The sequence below is a fragment of the Pogona vitticeps genome, chromosome 6 (genome assembly GCF_051106095.1).
Source record: "Pogona vitticeps strain Pit_001003342236 chromosome 6, PviZW2.1, whole genome shotgun sequence".
Taxonomy (NCBI): domain Eukaryota; kingdom Metazoa; phylum Chordata; class Lepidosauria; order Squamata; family Agamidae; genus Pogona; species Pogona vitticeps.
Window position 1 is genome coordinate 113,115,626 of NC_135788.1, and position 21,204 is coordinate 113,136,829.

General features: G+C 41.6%; 2 protein-coding genes across 2 annotated transcripts; one reads left to right on the forward strand and one right to left on the reverse strand.

The window, feature by feature from the left end:
- Positions 1-1,457: 1,457 nt before the first annotated feature.
- On the reverse strand, positions 1,458-19,893 carry LOC140708273 (vomeronasal type-2 receptor 26-like). Its single transcript, XM_078378766.1, has 5 exons — positions 19,877-19,893; positions 18,095-18,386; positions 17,365-17,607; positions 16,070-16,297; positions 1,458-12,450 (listed from the first exon to the last, which is right to left on the reverse strand). The coding sequence occupies exons 1-5, from the start codon at positions 19,891-19,893 to the stop codon at positions 11,470-11,472; spliced, it is 1,761 nt and encodes a 586-aa protein (XP_078234892.1). The 3' UTR covers positions 1,458-11,469.
- Positions 3,352-9,619, forward strand: LOC144583412 (vomeronasal type-2 receptor 26-like). Its single transcript, XM_078377131.1, has 3 exons — positions 3,352-3,568; positions 5,858-5,981; positions 6,154-9,619. Exons 1-3 carry the CDS (start codon positions 3,491-3,493, stop codon positions 7,062-7,064), a joined length of 1,113 nt encoding a protein of 370 aa, XP_078233257.1. The 5' UTR covers positions 3,352-3,490; the 3' UTR covers positions 7,065-9,619.
- Positions 19,894-21,204: the final 1,311 nt, after the last annotated feature.

Sequence of the window (21,204 nt, forward strand, 5' to 3'; positions counted from 1 at the left end):
GATCACAGAGCTTTAGTTTGGTTGCAGAAGATGAAATCTCACAACCAAAAATTGTTGACATGGAGTCTAGCACTGCAAGATTTTGATTTTGAAGTTCAACACATTCCTGGAAAATTGAATGTTGTGGCAGATGGTCTTTCTAGAATGTACTGTGAAGATTCTTATGAACCTGAACGTTGAAACAATGTATTCAACAGTGTGCTATGTTTCACTATTGTAATAGTTGATCTGTAGTTGAATTTCGAGATATCACCAGTTAATTACTTTGAATTACTTTTTAGTTACTTTTGCTTGATTTCTTAAAATTAGATCAGATTTACTGCTCTGAATTTTAACGATTATCAGGGGGGGCATGTGATGATTTGTGTTATTGTGTGTATTAGAATGGGATATGTAGTCCTAAGATTGTCCCAATAGCATCCATCTTGATTTAAAGTCTGCTCTGTAGTAGGAAAGTTTTTCATGCTGTTTCAGAGACGCTTCGCTCGCTGATTATCTCGTTGCTAAGATGAGTAGAGAGCAGAGACTTTCGTAGTCAAAATAATTCTGCCACAAAACTTGATAACAACTCTCAAGCTCTCATGAGAAAGTTAGGCGGGACAACAAGACCCAGGAGGGGGTGTTCCTTATGAAGAATTCTGGGAAGAAGAAGGAAGTTGGTAAGGAGTTGGAAAAAGATGGAGTTGGACTGAGAAAGGTCAGACATGTGCTTTTTCCTATAATGGATTATAATTTTGTTATGGACTTTTTTTTTTTTTTTTACCATGGACTGATGGAAGTCAACTGGATTTCATCTAGCGTCAGCCTATGAAGACACAAGACACGTGAGATGGACAAATCATCACAGCTCCTGGCCCATCCTCAAAGAGCGCCTCCAAGCCGCCAACAGCAGCTGACGCCGCCTCTTCCAGGGAAGCGGCTCTCTGGCTTTCTTTCTCTCTCGGCACCCCCAGCACCAGCCTGGCCAGCAGCCGCTTCAGCACCCAGCAGTGCTTCCTCCTCCTCCTCTTTGTCCTGCTTCAGCCACCTCGGCTCTGTAGGCTACCTGGGCTCACCTCACAGAGTTTGCTCCTCTGTCGTGGTGGTGGTAGCTGCTGCTGCCAAGTGTGCCTTTTTTTGAGGGGGCCCCTCAGAGGAAGGTTGTCAGACTTGTGTGTGTGTGTGTGTGTGTGCATGTGTGTGCGTGCACATGTGCACACCTTTGGGGGCCCACCCCGTTCTGTTTAATTTCGCGGGTACCGATGGGGGCTTTTCTCCTTTGGCAAGGCGATTCTGTGAGGTTTTTTAAAAAAAATATGTTGTGCCCTCCTCCCCCCCGCTAGGCGGTCACTGGCGCTCCCTCCCTTCTCCGCTTATTTGTCCTCCTGCTGCTGCTGCTGGTGGTAGTGAAGAAGGAGCCAGAGGGGGTTGTGGCCAGCGATGAGGGCTTGCGCGCCCCTCCTCCTGCTCCTACTTGATTTGTTGATTTGTTAATGTGTCTATTTTGTTTGTTGTCTTTTTTATTGTTTGGAGGTTAATAAAATTATGTATTTTTAAAAAGTATGATTTTCGAATGACATGCAACCATGTGGAGAAACCCTCTTTGGACTTCTCCTGAAATTTTTTTATCAGCCTGCTTAAAAGGTCCTGCCAAGTTTAGAATTTGAACCATAAGATGAGTTTTTAGGAGGTTGAAGATAGCATGTTAGAATTGCAAGAGAGACTCTGATAAGTAATGTATATTCAGTGGGAAAAAGAATTAAAAATGCAGACACTGGGAGGCAGCAGAAGACATAGTTTCAAAATTCTCATTTAATCCTATAAAGTTGTTCTTTGAGATTATACAGAAACACACAGAAACCATCATTTCAAATCCTTGTTTGATGATGGAAACACAGTTATCCTGACAGCGGTAACTTCTTAAAAACCCTATTAAGATTGCCAGAAGTTTCTTGACAACACATAACAACAACAAAAGTTGGGGTAAAGACAGGTAATGTTGGAAAAAAGTGAGAAGGGTTTCTTAGTTTAAAATATATTGCATGGTTTTCAAATAGGTTAGCTATGGCTTTTTTGAACAAGCTCTGAGTGACAACATGCAGTTCCCCTTCTTGTATCTGATGACCCCCAATGAAGAACCACAGTATGTGGGAATTGTTTCCCTACTCCGGCATTTTGGATGGAATTGGGTTGGCCTCATTGTTCCGGATGATGACAACGGAGAAACCTTCCTTAGAACTTTGACACCAAAGCTGTTTGAGAGTCATCTTTGCATCGCTTGGACCATGATGATCCCTAGAGTATCTGTGCACTTACCGTTTGAACTACTACTCCAAAAACTGGAACCCATTCTGTCGACTTTCCGACAGATTGAAATCAACGTGATTCTTGTGCATGGAGACAGACAGTCTTTGGAGGCATTATACATCTCTCTATTGTACTTTGAACAGTTTGAGAGACCACCACAAAGCAGAGTGTGGGTGACGACGGCTCAGTGGGATTACACATCTTTACCGACGGGGATAAAAATGAGCTCTGAGTCACTCAATGGAACCTTGTCATTTGCCCTCCACACCAATGTGGTGCCAGGATTTCAAGACTTTCTGGAGAACATCAATCCATTTCACTCAAACATTCATTTCATTCATATGTTCTGGTTCACAGTATTCGTCTGCTCATTCCCAATGCAAGACCTGTATTTTGGAGATGCAAACAACTGCACTGGGCAGGAGAAGCTCTCAGGTCTTCCTGGATCTGTCTTTGAAATGGGAATGAGTGGCCACAGCTACAGTGTCTACAATGCTGTTTATTTTGTAGCACATGCCTTGCACAACATTTATTCTTTGAGAGTCCAACAGAAAGGAAGTAGAGATGAAGACAAACAGGATCCTTGGAATATTCATCCATGGCAGGTAATCACATGAAAAGACAAGTTTAGGATCATATAAATATCCAAGTAGAGCAAAAAGCAGTAGGCCAGTTTGGGGAGCAGAATGGAAAAATGAGGTCTTGCCTCATTACTCAAAGGGGAGAGAAAGGTTGCTGAAGATGGACCTGACCTTCATGAATAAATCCAACATTATTCTAGAGACTCTTAAACTGAGGGCTATCACTGCTTGGTGATGAATGGAGTGATAAATGAGTTTATCTGTTCATATTTATTGCCCATCCATTTCATGTTCTCTGTGTTTTTCAGGACACTGGTCTTTCAGTGTCCCAAGACTAAGAAAACATGTTTCACACTTCAGTACATCACACATTGTGCCTTGGCTGGAACATTTCTGAATGTTCAGACTGTACAGCGCTTTGACATATTTCTCTCTGACTAAAACTGTCAACCTTTTCTTCCTTCTTCATCCAGCTTCACTCGTTTCTGAAGACTCTCCACTTCAACAATAATGCTGGGGAAGAAATATTTTTGGATGAGAAGGGTGACCTGGCAGCTGGTTTTGATATAATCAATTTTATTATCTTTCCCAACGGGTCCTCACAGAAAGTCCGGGTTGGACACATGGACCCCCTGGCGCTTGAAGGCAAACAGTTCACTATAAATGGAAGTGCCATTGTGTGGAATCAGAAATTTCATCAGGTGGGGATGCTCAGACTGTAAACTGATTTAGCTGTACCTATTTAGACTGAAAGGTTGAGCTAGGTCTCACTTGCATTGTGTTTCACAGGGAAAGGAGCTTGTATGGCTAAATATTTCTCCCAGTATCCATGGTCTGATCCTTCAGTCCTCGAAATGCCTGGGGATTTACAGAAAATTGTGCCTCCCCCAAAATTCAGAAGCAGCTGCCTCCAGCTGTGGTCAGTGTTGTTACCATCTCTCTCTCATCTCCTTCACCCCGTTCTATGCCGAACCTTCCACTTCAAGGGATCCATAGGAATATCTTGGGAAGCATGGTATAGATATTAAAATTACATTTCTTTTGTGATCAAGGAAGACGTGATTATAGGATGAAAAAGAGTTAGATTATGCATTTTCCCTTACTTTCCTTTCTGTTTGGGAGCAGCAGAAGGGTCTTGTTACCCATTTTGACTGTTGACCTTGGTGCCAACAATATTCTAGATGGCTTTGCTAATTAAAGCTTGGTGTATTTTTCCTTCTAGGTAATGCAAATAACATCAGGTATTTCTTGTGTGACAGAATCCAATGTCAGGGGGTCCCTCTCTAAATACTCAGCCATACTATTTCCTTTGGGTTGAGTGAATCCATTTTTTGGGTGATATGTGTTGAACCAGCCCAGCACTGGTTCTTCCCTACACCATAGTCTACTCAGACTTGGCAGTGCTTCCAGGGAGTCAAAAATATACAAAGCTAAGCACATAGACCCAATTCACCCACCTTGCAAGGTAGACTGCCACTATCACACCCCTCAAAAAAAAAAAACACAAAACACTTGATAGCTGGTCTTGGCACGGTCTCGTTCATCTCAGCCAAAAACCCAGACAGTTAGTTGGAGATATTTTAAAATTTTATTAAATAGAATAAGAAGCCAAGAAGCCAGAAAGTTTTCAAAAGGTTTTCAAAAGACTGGAAAACAAAAATAGAGTGTATAATAATCAGGTAGGGACAAATAAGGTATGAGTCAAAGCAAGGGTGATCAGGAGATCACATGAGAAACACACCCTAACAAAGCTAGGCTAATCTAACACTCACACATAAGCATAGAATCAGCATAAGGATACACAAAATACATCCTTCCAGGCACCGCATTGCAAGACAGCAAGTGAGCATAGCATCTCATAAGAGGCAACCTAAGCCAATGAGAGGAACATCTAAATCCCTTTTTATACATTAAATGTCCTTTTTCAGATCGTCTGCCAATCTGGATTTAGGTTTCCTTAAATGTTCACAAACATTTGTACTCTCTCCCTCTACACAGCTGAAATCATCTCCCAATTAGTGCAGTACTGTACCACTTTTGAATCATGGCTACAAAAACAAATCTCTTACATTTCTTTATAAGGATTTGAATCTAATGAACTGTAACATGGGGGTGGATTAGGAATGTTTTTGGAAAACAGCAAGGAGATTTCTAAGTACATGTCCAATCTTCTCCATATTTGACAAAGAGGAAATCCAAACTATCAGCAAACACTTTGCCAAATATAGGCGTCATTCAAGAACCTCCTGAATGTTATAGTCTGTTTCTTGAAATATGCCCTCCTATCAGAAAGGGCCAACAGAACGTTGATTTAACTTGTTATCCAATATCAGAGATGCAGTCCTGTGCACCTGTTACATCTATGTTTCAGTGGTAGAAATTTAGTTTTGGTCTCTGTAACTCTTATGATGACCCACAGTTTATGGGTTGATTGTTATGGTTTCACCACCATCTTTTGCATTAGTTTATAATTTATATAGTTAAGTTTGGAAAGGTTTTTAATGTAATATTTTTATTTATTTCATTATTGAATTTAATTTACATTCATCATGATGTACTGATCGTAAGCTGCCTGAACTAGTGCCCTGACCACTGGATGGATTGGAGAAAAATGAAATGAAATGAAACTCTCTTGTGCAACTTTATGTCACTGAACTGTAATGTTGTCTACAATCATGAGTTTTTGGGGTAATTAAGAGATGCTTCCTCCATGTGCTGCAAGGTTCCATTGATCCATTGTGATACACTTCATTCTAAGGAAGCCTTTGACAGCCCCAAAATGAAGAGGAAAGTACTCATTATTGTCGGCAATCACAATTGCCGGTCCTGCCAAGAATGGCATTATGGCCGGTATATCACCTCAGCTTCTGTTTGTTATAGTGGCTGTGGAAGTTTATGTCCTTACCTGAAAGCTAAAAAGCATCTGTAAGGCTTTGCTCTTCAAAAACAAATGCAGCACATTCCAAACACTCTTTTTTTCTAATTGGAAGCTGCCCAGATCCACCTGTGTTGAGAGTTGCCGTCCCGGGCACAGCATGTTTGTCCAGCCAGGGAAGCAAGTGTGTTGCTATGATTGTGTGGAGTGCCCTGAAGGGAGGATTTCAACCCAGATGGGTAAGTGAAGCATTTCAGACTTTCATAGACATTCAGTTGAAGATCCCTCTCCCTGGTTTCCTGATACCAAATCAGGAAATTCATTTATTGAAACTAAAGAACATTCATTGGTAGGTGAACATGGAAATACTTCTATATGCTCACAACACTCTGACTACTCTTTCCTTTTCAGATGCAGGTCAATGTGACAAGTGCCCTGCAGACTACTATCCAAACCAGAAGAAAGATCGGTGTATTGGTAAAACGTTAAGCTACCTGTCTTACGGTGAACCATTGGGAGCACTTCTGGTATCTTTCGCTCTCATCCTTAGTGGGAACACAGTTGTGGTGACGGGAATATTCCTTCTCTACCGCCACACTCCCATTGTCAAGGCCAATAACTGGGGTATCACCTGTGCTCTCCTCTCCTCTCTGCTCCTCTGTTTTCTCTGTTCATTCCTCTTCATTGGATGTCCTGGGAAGGTGACCTGCCTTCTGAGACAGATGGTTTTTGGCGTTATCTTTTCTGTGTCTGTCGCTTGTGTCTTAGCCAAAACCTTGACTGTGATTTTGGCCTTCATGGCCACCAAGCCTGGAAGCCAGATGAGGAGATGGCTTGGGAACAGACTTGCTCTGTCAGTCATCATTTTCCCTTCTCTCATTCAGACTGCCATTTGCATTGTATGGTTGGCCACCTCTCCCCCATTTCCAGAATCTAACATGCATTCCCAGAGTGACACCATCACAGTTCAATGCAACCAAGGTTCCGATCTCATGTTCTACCTTGTCCTGGGTTTCATGTGGTTGTTGGCCATCATCAGTTTCACAGTGGCTTTCTTTGCCCGGAAGTTGCCCAGCTCATTTAATGAAGCCAAGCTGATCACGTTCAGCATGTTGGTCTTCTGCAGCATATGGGTGTCATTTGTGCCAGCCTACCTTGGCACCAAAGGGAAATACACCGTGGCTGTGGAGGTCTTCTCCATCTTGACCTCTAGTGGTGGGTTGTTGGGTTGCTTCTTCTTCCCTAAATGCTACATAATGATTTTCCGGCCTGAACTAAACACCCGAGACCAATTAGTAAGAAAAAGAAGTGGTGGTAATTAGGGCTTCAGGAAAACCAATCTATGAGTGCACAGCTAAGAAGGAATTACAATTCTTTCAGAATAATTGACGAGGACATTGAAAAATTGTCTTAAGCTTACATTTTTGGTAAAACAATATAGCTCAACATCTATGTAGTTCAATTTCTTGCTCAAAACATTAGTTGAAAAAAATTTGTACGTTGAGAGAACTGTTTGTGTGAAAATAAATGTATAATTATGTTTGTATGCTTGCTATGTTCTTCAGTTTGGGGTTCAGGAATACCAATTTATGAATATGCAGCTAAGAACAAAAGGCAGTTCTGTAGAAATTCTTGGGGAGATTTGTTTCTAGTCTATAATTTATCAATTTATTAATCTTAACTATTTTGACCCTGCTTTTCTGCTTAAAAAGGACCCAAGGTGGATTACATTGTTAAAAGAAAATCTTTAAGGCTAAATAGAGTAATACTGAAAAGGAGCAAACTAAAAAATGGTAAACAAAAGCAACCCCCAAAAGACATTCAAAGCAGTAATGCACAAATATCCATTAAAAAACCCCACTCAGGCAGCCAGTCGGTAGGGGAAAGCCCACCTGAGGAGAAAGGTCTTTGTCTGCTTGTTAAAGGACAGGAAAAAAATGGACCAGCTTAGCCTCCTGTGAGAGGGAGTTCTAGAAACTGGGAACAGTGATAGAGAAGGACCTCTTCTGTGTTCCCACCAAACACACCTTTAAAGGTAGTGGGGCCGAGAGGAAGGCATCTCCTGATGATCTTAATAACCTAGCTGGCTCATAAACAGCAGTGTGGTCCTTGAGATAGCTTGGACCCAAGCCATTTAGGGCTTTAAGGCTTTGAAGTTGTATTTTGAATTTATTTATTCTTTTATTTATTCTACTTATACCTTGAAAAGAGTCAGCATAAGTCAGAATGGGCTTGACAGCACATTGATGATGATGACGACGATGACGATGATGATACCACTCAATTAGTGTCAGGCACGTCTAGAATAAAAGGAAATACAGTCAATATAAAATGATATAACCATAAGAGTACACCAGTGATAAACAAAAAATACTCAAAATATCATCTAATAAATATGACATAATACCTAAAAGCTAAACTTACACTATGGCAGGACAGATGGAATAAATGCATCGTGACTCAAGGGAGAATGTCCTTAAAAGCTTCTGTGAGCAACCTTGTCTTCACCATCCTCTCGAAAGCTGGATGGGAGAGGGCCTGACACAGCTCCGCTGGACGCCCATTCCCTATGGATGGTGGCTCAATGGTGCCCAGAAACGGAGCCCTAACAGGGGACACCAAAAGAAAAATGAGGACAGTCTCCAAGGAGCGAGCAACCAGAATTAGCAAACAGGGAGATTTTAAGCAGAGGACGCAGTGTTCCTTCATTTGAAGGACAAAGGACACTTGTTTGATGAACAAGATGTACTCATTTTGGACCAAGAAGATTGGTGGTTGGAGAGAAGAGTCAGAGAGGCCGTACATGTGCTTATAGAAAACCCCTCACTCAACAGGGGTGGAGGCCTTAAACACAACTTGTCTCCTATTTATCATGCTGCCCCTTCTTCCATCCCCAGAAATGTAAAGACTACACCAACCAAAAAGGCCACTGTTAACAACCCTTTGTCCATCTAATGAGCCTATTCAGACCAGGAGGAAGTGAAACCTATGTGGAGGTTATATCAGGGGTCTCCTACCAGCTCTCCTCAAGTTATTTCTGAGGAGTGAAACATTTCAACCTAATAAGAAAGAAGTCCAGTTGCCATGACTCAACTTTCAAATAAATCAATACTGAATTTAAATTTAATGTGGGATGCAACACTGCAAGGAATAGTCAATTAGTTAACTGGATGAGAGAACACTCTTGTAGTCATACTGCTTGCTGGGGATCTCCTCTATGCTTCGTGGGAAGGGCAGTCTCACTCACCACTGAGTGGTATAGGGGGAGCCTCTCAGTAAGGTACCCTCCTGTGGGATTTCTACGTACATCCAAGTAAACATGGCAACTGAGGGGATATTCCCCTCTGCTTCCCAGCCAGAGGATGCGTGATAAAGCACATGATGGCAGTAGGAAGACCTGCCTTTTGCCTCCCTTCTTCTCTTCCAGTCCCAGATGCCCACCTGGGGATTCTAGGTGATCATAGGAGGCCACCTGTGATTGGACTAAGTCTAGGACAATGAAGATTTTTAATACTGACAATACTGAGCAGAAAAATAGTTTTATGCAGTTGATAAGCCCAGAATGCCACATGATCTCCCTTTCATTTGTGCTGAACATCTCACCAACAGAAGCTCCAACTTGGACTGTCAAGAAGGATTCATTTAGAAATATGATCAGATGAATGATATCATATCTCTTGGCCAGTTCTCCTTGCCCACAGAAGTGGATAGTTTAAGAAAGTTGTAAAGCTAGATTGCAGGAAATAAAGCAATAAAAGCCAGAACCAGAAATTAGGTGCTTGAATCTCCTAAAGAATCCCACAGGTATTTCCACCGTCATTCTGAGAAAAATCTGAAGTCTACCTAAAATCTATCTGATATATAGGGGAGATGCAGGTGGTGGGGGTCCATTACTATGTAACATTACTATGCAAGAGGTGAGGACCACAGGGAACTGGTGGTCCCAGGATGCCCCCACTACAAATAGTTTAGGTACTCTTAGTGTCCTGTTCTGTGCATTGAAAATACTGATGCTAACTATCTGGTAGATGGAAGGGGATAATGACAACCATTGAGAATTTGATTTTGGATGTGTGTGCCCACTTGGCTTGTATTGCAAGGAGTGACTGGATGAAGCCGGGAGGAGTACTCTCAGTACACTTTGCCTACCCTAGTTCTTTGTCCAGCAAGAGACAAGATCTGGTTGTCACAGGAGAGACAGAGGAATATTGTGATATACAGTACTTTCATTCTACAGCTGACATGCCCCACTGTTGGTTTTGAGCTTGTCTAGCTGAAATGGGGGCAGAGAACAAAGCAAGAGTCGTGTCCACCCACGGACATTGAAGTATAATCAGCTCCTAATGAATTCAACATCTAGAAAAACAATGTCCTGTCAGTAGTAGCTCAGGACGTCATGTCATCTAGGACAACCATTTTTCTGTCCCAAAGAATATCTGGCCCAACTCATATTGCAGGATGTACTCTGGAACCGGTTTTCTTGATCTTGGTGCAGAGGAAAGCTTTGCAGTTTATTATCATGGACAGATCACCACCTGCTAGAATGCAGTCATATCGACATTCATATCTTCTGAACAGGAGAGGGAGACAAATAAGATGGTCCACCTCAGGAGACTGGTGGGTCTGAATGTCTTCCTTCTATTTCTTGAGAAATTTTTTACCATTTCAAACTTTTCTAGATATTGTTTTGTACTCGTTTCCAACAGCAGCAGTACCCATTCCTGTAATTTTTAAAATGTACAAGCTTTCATCCAAGATTTTTCAAGAGGTCAAATTTCAACATAAGCCACAAAAACTATTTTGGAGTAATGCCACTTCAGGGTGTGTCCTGCTACATATCATATCAGAATAGCTCTATGGAGTATTGCATTGAGGTGGGCCATCTCTTTATATCTTGGCCTAATTGTCTGAATTGATGTGGAGCGGCTTAGGAACAGTTGGAAAACATGCTGGTTGATGTCCAATCTTCAGTGGAGTTGGCTTTACCAAATAACAATCATTGTGGTCAACAGGAGGTACATTAAGGACAAGTTTCAAGTTTTTGTGGGGCCTTGACCCAAGCATGTTATCTTCACATATATACAGTTACATTCAATGCATACATACCATACACACACATTATGAAACATGTAGCATAATGCTATATGTATCACACAGCTTCTTAATTTTAATAACATGTGATGGCTATGCTCAAACATGATAGACTCACTGTCTCCTAAAACAGTTTGAGTGTAAATAGGTACTGTAGATAATGGTTGTCCATTAAAAGCACTCCAAGCCAATCGTGATTATTTTTCATCCTCCTTTCAAAAACCCACAATTTCAGCCATCTTGTTGTTGTATCTCTAAGGGAAAGAGCTTAAGAAGAAAAGCATTCCACAGTCAGGAATGGAGATATTAAGTAGGTTATCTGGCCTGCAGAAGTAATATATATATTTTATTAAATGGCTTTTTCATTCCATGAACACACCAGTCTGGGAGTTTAAACTGAAGAACATAGCAATCATACAACAAATATTCACATTTATTTTTACACAAACATTTTTCTTAATGTACACATTTTTTCAACTAATGTTTTGAGCAAGAAATTGAACAACATAGGTGTTGAATTACATTTTTTGTCAAAAATGTAGGCTTAAGACAATTCTTCAATGTCTTGGCCAAGTATTCTGAAAGTATTTTAATTCCTTCTTAGCTTCGCACTCATAGATTGGTTTTCCTGAAGCCCTAATTACCACCACTTCTTTTTCTTACTAATTGCTCTCGGGTGTTTAGTTCAGGCCGGAAAATCATAATGTAGCATTTAGGGAAGAAGAAGCAACCCAACAACCCACCGCTAGAGGTCAAAATGGAGAAGACCTCCACAGCCACGGTGTATTTCCCTTTGGTGCCAAGGTAGGCTGGCACAAAAGATGCCCATATGCTGCAGAAGGCCAACATGCTGAACGTGATCAGCTTGGCTTCATTGAACAAGTCGGGCAACTTCCGGGCAAAAAAAGCCACTGTGAAGCTGATGAGGGCCAACAGCCACATGAAGCCCAGGACAAGGTAGAACATGAGATCGGAACCTTGGTTGCATTGAACTGTGATGGTGTCACTCTGGGAATGCATGTCAGATTCTGGAAATGGAGGAGAAGTGGCCAACCATACCATGCAGATGGCAGTTTGAATGAGAGAAGGGAAAATGACGACTGACAGAGCGAGTCTGTTCCCAAGCCATCTCCTCATCTGGCTTCCAGGCTTGGTGGCCATGAAGGCCAAAATCACAGTCATGGTTTTGGCTAAGACACAAGCGACAGACACAGAAAAGATAACACCAAACACCATCTGTCTCAGAAGGCAGGTTATCTTCCCAGGCCATCCAATGAAGAGGAATGAACAGAGAAAACAGAGGAGCAGAGAAGAGAGGAGAGCGCAGGTGATTCCCCAGTTATTGGCCTTGACAATGGGAGTGTGGCGGTAGATGAGGAATATTCCCATTACCACAACTGTGTTCCCACTAAGAATGAGAGCAAAAGACACCAGTAGTGCTCCCAATGGTTCACCGTAAGACAGGTAGCTTAACTTTTTACCAATACACCAATTTTTGTTCTTGTTTGGATAATGGTCCACAGGACACTTCTCACATTGACCTGCATCTGAAAAGGAAAGAGTAATCAGAATGTTATGAGCATACAGAAGTACAGTGGTGCCCCGCACAGTGCCCCGCTGTGTGAAAACATCGCTGAGCAGGACAGAAAAGCCCATTGGAACAAATTAAACAGTATTTAATGCATTCCAAAAGGCTCCTTTACTCACCGTTCAGAGATGTTCCTCTATGGCCGACAGCCATTTTCGCGCCCTCCCCTCGCTTAACGAGGGCGCAAAAATGCTGCGCGTGGCCATTTTGCGGCTTCCGGTGGCCATTTTGTAGCCGCCGAACAGCTGATCCGCGGGTCGCAAAGCGAATGTCGGTAAGCGAACCGCTTACCGACGTTCGCTCTGCGATTTTCGACCATAGGGGCCATCGGTATGCGATAACATTTGCGATCGCGAAAACGTCCTTCTAGAGTGAATTGATCGCTCTACGGGGCGCTCGTTGTGCGAGGCACCACTGTACCGTATTTTTCCGTGAATTATACGCCCCCATGTATAAGACTTTTCTAATCCAAAATTAAGAAATCTAAGAGGGGCTTAGCAAGTGTAGGGAAAATGGAGCAAGGTGCTTCAGGATCGCTTTGATTCCTGCTTTCTCCCTTCATGCTAAGCCCCAGAAGGCTTAGCAAAAGGAGGGGGAAAGGGATCCAAGCCATCCCGCAACTGCATAATGATTTGGATCGCTTTCCCTCTTGTACATCCAAGGGATTGCTTTGACCCTTTCCCCCTCCTTTTGCTAAGCCCCTTAGAACTTAGTAAGCAGAACGGAATGCAGGGATCAAAGTGATCCTACAGCAATTTGATCCCTGCTTTGCTTTTGCTAAGGCATAGCAAGTGGACGGAAAAGCAGGGATCAAAGGTCTGTAGGATCACTTTGATCCCTGCTTTCCCCTCCAGTTATTTTTGTTCTCAGCTTGCTTCTGTGTATAAGATCACCCTCAGTTTTTGGTCTAAAGATTTTAGACAAAAGTATAATACATGGAAAAATAAGGTATTTCCATGTTCAGCTACCAATGACTGACAAATGCAAAGAATCCATGAACCTCTAACCATTTTTTCAACAGCAGCATTGATTTTTCTTTCAGAATGTTCTTTGGTTTCAAGAAATGCATTTCCTGATTTGGTATTAGGAATCCAGGGAGAGGGATCCTCAACTGAATGTCTATGAAAGTCTGAAATGCTTCACTTACCCATCTGGGTTGAAATCCTCCCTTCAGGGCACTCCACACAATCATAGCAACACACTTGCTTCCCTGGCTGGACAAACATGCTCTGCCCAGGATGGCAACTCTCAACACAGGTGGATCTGGGCAGCTTCCAATTAGAAGAAAAGAGTGTTTGGAATGTTCTGCATTTGTTTTTGAAGAGCAAAGCCTTACAGATGCTATTTAGCTTTCAGGTAGGGACATATACCTCCACTATGACAAACAGAAGCTAAGGTGATATACTGGCCAAAATGCCATTCTTTGCTGGACTGGAAATTGTAATTGCAGACATTTATGACTACTTTCCCCTTCATTTTGCGGCTGTCAAAGGCTCCCCTAGAATGTAGTGAATCACAATGGATCAATGGAAGCTTGCAGCACATGGTGGAAGCATCTCTTAATTACCCCAAGACTTGTGATTGTAGACAACATTCAAGTTCAGTGACATAAAGTTGCACAAGAGAGTTTCATTTAATGTAATTTCATCCCTGACAAGTTTGGGATAAACCTGAAGGAATTGTTAAATGCAGTTTTGTACTAAAGCAATAAGTATTTGTCAGAATCACTGCTGTAGAAAGAAGCAAAGCAAGAATTTATACAGCTGAGGTATTTGTAATAGCTGAGAGAGCAATCCCAGGATTGGCTATCCCTGGAATAAAGCTAGCAGACCTAAAACACACACTGTGGGTTGTCGTGGTGTTGTACTGGAATATTCCTGGAAGAAGCCGTGTCTTTGTGCTATATATTGGGAGAAGAACTCTGACTACTGGACAGAACATATGGTATATGACTGCTGAACTAATTTACAAGGACTTTGACTCTGATTTATGCATTGAACTTTGTTGAAACTGCTGTGTATGACTTTGGGACTGGAAACAAGGACTAAGCTGTACATGTATGTATATATCCTGTAAACAATATAACTATTCTGCTATCAACACTGCATTATTGCTTGGTGTCTTCATCTCTCAGGGAAGTCCTTTTGGTTAGTGCCACCTGGTGTATCCTGGTAATACCGCAACTCTGTCAATCCCTCTCCACTCTCCATCCAGTGGGCAGAGCACTACTTCAGGCAGCTTATGATCAGTATATCATGATAAACATAAATTAAATCAAATAATGATATAAATTAAAATATTAAATTAAAAACCCTTCCAAACATAACTATATAGAAAATTCTAAACTAATGCAAAATTTGGTGGTGAAACCATAACAATTAACCCGTAAACTGTGGGTCATCATAAGAGTTCCAAAGACCAACTTTAAATTTCTACCACTAAATCATAGATATTACAGGTGCACAGGACTGGATCTCTCATATTGGATAGCAAGTTAAATCAACATTCTGGCCCTTTGTTGGCCCTTTCTGATAGGAGGGCATATTTCAAGAAACAGGCTATAACATTCAGGAGGTTCTTGAATGACGGCTATATATTGGCATAGTGATTGCTGATAGTTTGGATTTCCTCTTTATTAAATATGGAGAAGATTGGACATGTATTTAGAGATCTCCTTGCTGTTTTCCAAAAACATCCCTAACCCACCCCCATGTTACAGTTTCATGAGAAAGTCATGAGATTCAAATCCTTCTGAAGGAATGTGAGAGATTTGCTTTTGTATCCATGATTCAAAATGGCAGAATGGAAAGACTCTGAGAAATGGGGAAAACATGGAATCTATGTGGAAAAATCAGGCTTTTCTGTGAGTGTCTAGGAAAATCTGACTAGGAATATGGTCATCAGTGTATGCCTAATCACGAGGAGGAAGTAACACCTGCAGCTTAGGTCTTCTAGGGGCAGTCTCCAAAGCAAAGTCAATTTGTTCCTTGGTACGGCACTAATTGGGAGATGATTTCAGCTGTGTAGAGGGAGAGAGCACAAATGTTTGTGAACATTTAAGGAACACTAAATCCTGATTGGCAGACAATCTGGAATAGGACATTTAATACGTGATATTATTCGCATTATCTAGAAGGAAAAAGACACCAAGCTTTAATTAGCAAAGCCATCCAGAATGTTGTTGGCACCAAGGTAAACAGTCAAGATGGATTACAAGACCCTTCTGCTGCTCCCCAACAGAAAGGAAAGTAAGGAAAAATGTGGAATCTAATTCTGTAATTTTAATTCTGTAATCACTTCTTCCTCAATCACAAAAGAATTGTAATTTTAATATCGTCATTCCCAAGATACTCTGATAGATCACCTGAAGTTGAAGGTTCGGCATAGAAGAGGGTGAAGGGGATGACAGAGAGATTGCAACAACACTGTCGACTGCTGGAGGCAGCAACTTCTGAATTTTGAGGGAGGCAAAATTTTCTGTAAATCCCCAGGCATTTCGAGGACTGAAGCATCACACCATGGATACTGAGAGAAATATTTGGCCATACGAGTTTCTTTCCCCATGAAACACAATGCAAGTGAGACCTAGCTCAACCTTTCAGTCTAAATAGGTACAGCTAAATCAGTTTACAGTCTGAGCATCCCCACCTGATGAAATTTCTGATTCCACACAATGGCACTCCCATTTATAGTGAATTGTTTGCCTTCAAGCACCAGCGGGTCCATGTGTCCAACCCGGACTTTCTGGGAGGACCCGTTGGGAAAGATGACGAAGTTGATGATATCAAATCCAGCTGCCAGGCCCCCCTTCTCATCCAAAAATATTTCTTCCCCAGCATTGTTGTTGAAGTGGAGAGTTTTCAGAAACGAGTGAAGCTGAATTGGAGAAGGAAGAAAAGGTTGACAGTTTTAGTTAGAAAGAAACATGTCAAAGCTCTGTACAGTCTGAACATTCAGAAATGATCCAGCCAAGGCAAAATGGGTAATGCACTGAAGTGTTAAAAACATTTTCTTAATCTTGGGAGACTGAAAGACTGGCATCCCCGAAAAACACAGAAAACATGAAATGGATGGCAATAAATGTGAAAAGATGAACTCATTTATCACTCCATTCATCACTAAGCAGTGATAGCCCTCAGTTTAAGAGTCTCTAGAATAATGTTGGATTTATTCATGAAGGTCAGGTCCATCTTCAGCGACCTTTCTTTCCTCTTTGAGTAATGAGGCAAGACCTAACTTTTCTGTCCTGCTTCCAAAACTGGGAGGCTTACCGTGTTTTGCTCTACCTGGCTATTTACATGATCCTAAGCTTATTTTTTTCATGTAATTACCTGCCATGGATAAATATTCAGAGAATCCTGTTTGTCTCCATCTCTCCTTCCTTTCTGTTGGGCTCTCAAAGAATAAATAGCGTGCAGGGCGTGTGCTATAAAATAAACAGCATTGTAGACACTGTAGCTGTGGCCAGTCATTCCCATTTCAAAGACAGATCCAGGAAGACCTGAGAGCTTTTCCTGCCCAGTGCAGTTGTTTGCATCTCGAAAATGCAGGTCATACATTGGGAATGAGCAGAGGAATACTGTGAACCAGAATGTAGGAACGAAATAAATGTTTGAGTGAAATGGATTGATGTTCTCCAGATAGTCCTGAAATCCTGGCACCACATTTGTGTGGAGGGCGAATGACAAGGTTCCATTGAGTGACTCTGAGCTCGGTTTTAACACAGTTGGTAAAGATGTGTAATCCCACTGAGCCGTCGTCACCCACACCCTCCTTTGTGTTTGTCTCTCAAACAGTTCAAAGTACAATAGAATGAAGTATAATGCCTCCAAAGACTGTTTGTCTCCATGCACAAGAACCACGTTGATTTCAATCTGTCGGAAAGTCGACAGAATGGGTTCCAGTTTTTGGAGTAGTAGTTCAAACGGTAAGTGCACAGATACTCTAGGGATCATCATGGTCCAAGCGATGCATGTATGACTCTCAAACAGCTTTGGTGTCAAAGTTCTAAGGAAGGTTTCTCCATTGTTATCATCTGGAACAATGAGGCCAACCCAGTTCCATTCAAAATACTGGAGCAGGCAAACAATTCCTACATACTGTGGTTCTTCATTGGGGGTCATCCGATACAAGAAGGGAAACTGAATGTTGTCACTCAGGGCTTCTTCAAAAGAGCCGTAGCTGACCTAATTGAAAAACATGCAATATATTTTAAACTAAGAAACCCTTTCCTCTTTTTTCCCCAACGTAAGTGTGCCTTACCTTAGTTTTTGTTTTTATGTGTTGTAAAGAAACTTGTGAATCATGGCAACCGTAACAGGATTTTCAAGGAGTTACCACTGCCATGATACCAAAGTGTGGTTCTTTTGTGAAATAAGGACTAGAAATTATATTTCCTGTGTGTTTTTAAACACTCTCTAAGAAAACCATTCTAGGACTAAATGAGGATTTGATACCATGTGTTCTGCTGTCTCCCATTGTCTACTATTCTTCGTTCCCACTGAATATCCGACAGTAGGGTTTCTAATGTGCTGTCTCGAGTGTCCTAAAAACATATCTGAAGCTTCAGGCTCTAAATTTGGCAGATCATTTTAAGCAGGTTGTGGAAGAAACTCAAAGAACATTTCAAGGGGGTCTCCACATGATGGCATGTACTGAGTTCTAAAACCATACCTGTGGTATATTGTAGGTGCTTAAAATATGGGCTATCTGCATGGAATTTTGGGAGGTGAGCCCACCAATGATAGCCAGGACTTGCTCTGTCCTTGCACAGTTGTAATTGAGTGGGTTTCCTTTCTCCAGGAAGAGGAAATCCAGAATAGTCTCAGTGGCTCTCCAGGAATCAAAGTAATTGTCATAAATCTTGTAACTCAAGGTGACATTGGGTAACAGTTCATCATTCTTGTTGATCTCGTGGATGGCAAAAGCAAAGGCCAAGACGTGCTGATAGTTTTTAGGGATCACACTGCAAAGACAGTTCAAAATCTTTGTATCTTGGGACCTCAGAGAATCTGAAGTGCTACAAAATCTGTTGCAATTTGCTCTAGGGAAGTTCGCTGTTGCCACACATGCCATGGGAAATTCTTGGTTAAACGATTTATTTAAAACATTTTTATCCCACCTTTCTCCTTAAAAGGACCCAAGAACCTCAATTGTCACTCAACAGTCTAACCCTCCTGACAAATCATCTCTGCCCCAAAAACCTAAATAAAAGACAACATCAAATCAGAATCAACGTCCATATATACATCTTGACAACATAGTACAGGCTGATTAGGGTGAATGTCTTCCTCCCATTGATAGAACAATACACAGAGAATCATTTACAAATTCTGCAAGTGGCCACAAATGGGAGTGAAATACTGAAAAGGTTGTGTACTGAAAAGGTAGATTATGATATGCAACCACAGCATTTATTATCTCTGAATTGCATAGCTGAATGAATTGAAAAGTGCACTGAAAAATAAGAACCCTGAATATATGAATGATATATTTGCCCATCCAAATACTTTAGATCCAGCTAAAAATTCTTACTGATGCCCAATGGAGGGCCCCTTTGTTATTCTTCCCTCAATAATAAGTATTGTGACCCAGCTCCAAAACCTCTTTGAAAGAACATAAAAGGGATTGAAACTAAGTTTTACTGAGGACCAGCTTTCACCTCAATGTTCTGACAGCTCTATTTCTACAGCAATGGAGGTGAAATATTAGTTTGTATGAAGTATGCCTGGATCAACATCACATTTCTTAACAAGAGAGAGAGAGAGAGAGAGAGACTAAGATCTACTTACTAACCAGTCCTGAAAGATTGTGGGTGTTTCTTAAATGTCTCCATGAAGAAGTTGCCAAGCATTATGGAAACAAATCCACCAATGATAACCTCATTTGAAGGATGACCATCTGAAGGCATCTGGGTTTCTGACTGCCAATCACCCATGGAGTTGCTGAAACTGTGGCTGGAGCACCAGTGTTGTAAGAGCAGCAGCAGGGCCAAAACACCCAGAGGAATTGCTGACAAACAAGTCCTCATTTCCTAAAGTTAGCACTCGTAAGCATTATCAGTCCTAGTAGAAAACACGGAAGAGCTCAGATTGACAGACTATCTCCTCCCCAGATTCTGAGTCTGAGATGGCCCAAATTGTTTTGACTGGAGCCTTTATATTGTGAGGGAAACATTTCAGAGAAGAAATGGGATGTTTTTCCTCCTCCTCTTTCTCCTCCTCCTCTTCTTCTTCTTCTTCTTCTTTTGTTTTGAATACAGGCTTCAGTTTTCCTCATGGACTTGAAGAGCAGAGGCACTCCACCGTGAAATTGTAATAATTGCAAGGAAGATAATGAAGTCTCAAAATATGTCTCAATTTTTGTGTGTGTCAGACAGCCAGGCCTACTTTATTTTCAAATTAGGAAAATTGTATGTTGTTTACACTTTGGGCCCTGGACAACTATTAGGCTCACTGACAACTGCAGGACATCTTGCGTACCATGTGACTGAGGTGAGCACTGTTTTTGTACAGCCTCAGTGGACGGACATTACTATGTTTTCTTTAAGTTAACTTATTTAAGGTGCTGACCAAATCCACCCCCCCCATCCAGCAATGGAGAAACAGAGGCTTGGAAATGATCAAAAACAACCCTATTAACAATTTCAAATTCAACTACAGTATTTCAATACATGTAAAACTCAAACATTAAGATATGAAAAGCATTGCATTAAAGGTTATGCAGCCTCAAATCCTCAAGTCCCAAGGGTTTTAATAAAGAAGCATATTCTGATCTTACAGCAAAATTATGCTATTGTTTTGGTGCTGTTGTTGTGTCCGATTCTTTGTGACCCCATGGACCAGGGCACACCAGGCCCTCCTGTCTTCCACGGCCTCCTGGAGTTGGGTCAAATTCATGTTCATAGCTTTGAATACACTGTCCAACCATCTTGTCCTCTGTCGTCCCCTTCTCCTCTTGCCTTCACCCTTTCCCAACATCAGGGTATTTTCCAGAGAGTCTTCAAATGAGATGGCCAAAGTATTGGACCCTCAGCTTCAGGATCTGTCCTTCCAGTGAGAACATAGAGTTGATTTCCTACAAAATGGATAGGTTCTCCTTGCAGCCCAGGGGACTTTCAAGAGTCTCATCCAGCACTACAATTCAAAAGCATTAATTCTTCAGCGTTCAGCTTTCTTTATGGTCCAGCTCTCACTTCCATACATTGCTACTGGAAAAACCATAGCTTTGACTATGCGGACCTTTGTCGGCAAGGTCATGTCTCTGCTTTTTAAAATGCTGTCTAGGTTTGTCATTGCTTTCCTCCCAAGAAGCAGTCATCTTTTAATTTCGTGGCTGCAATGATCATGGAGCCCAAGAAAGTAAAATCTGTCACTGCTACCATACCTTCCCCTTCTATTTGCCAGGAGGTGATGGGACCAGTGGCCATGATCTTAGTTTTTTTGATGTTGAGCTTCAGACCATTTTTGGCACTCTTCTCTATCACTCTCATTAAAAGGTTCTTTAATTCCTCCTCACTTTCTTCCATCAGAGTGGTATCATCTGCATATCTGAGGTTGTTGATATTTCCTCTGGCAATCTTAATTCTGGTTTGGGATTCCTCCGGCCTTTCCTATGATGTATTCTGCATATAAGTTAAATAACCAGGGAGACAATCTACAGCCTTGTCATACTCCTTTCCCAATTTTGAACCAATCAGTTGTCACATATCCAGTTCTAACTGTTGCTTCCTGTCCCACATATAGGTTTCTCAGGAGATAGACAAGGTGATCAGGCACTCCCAT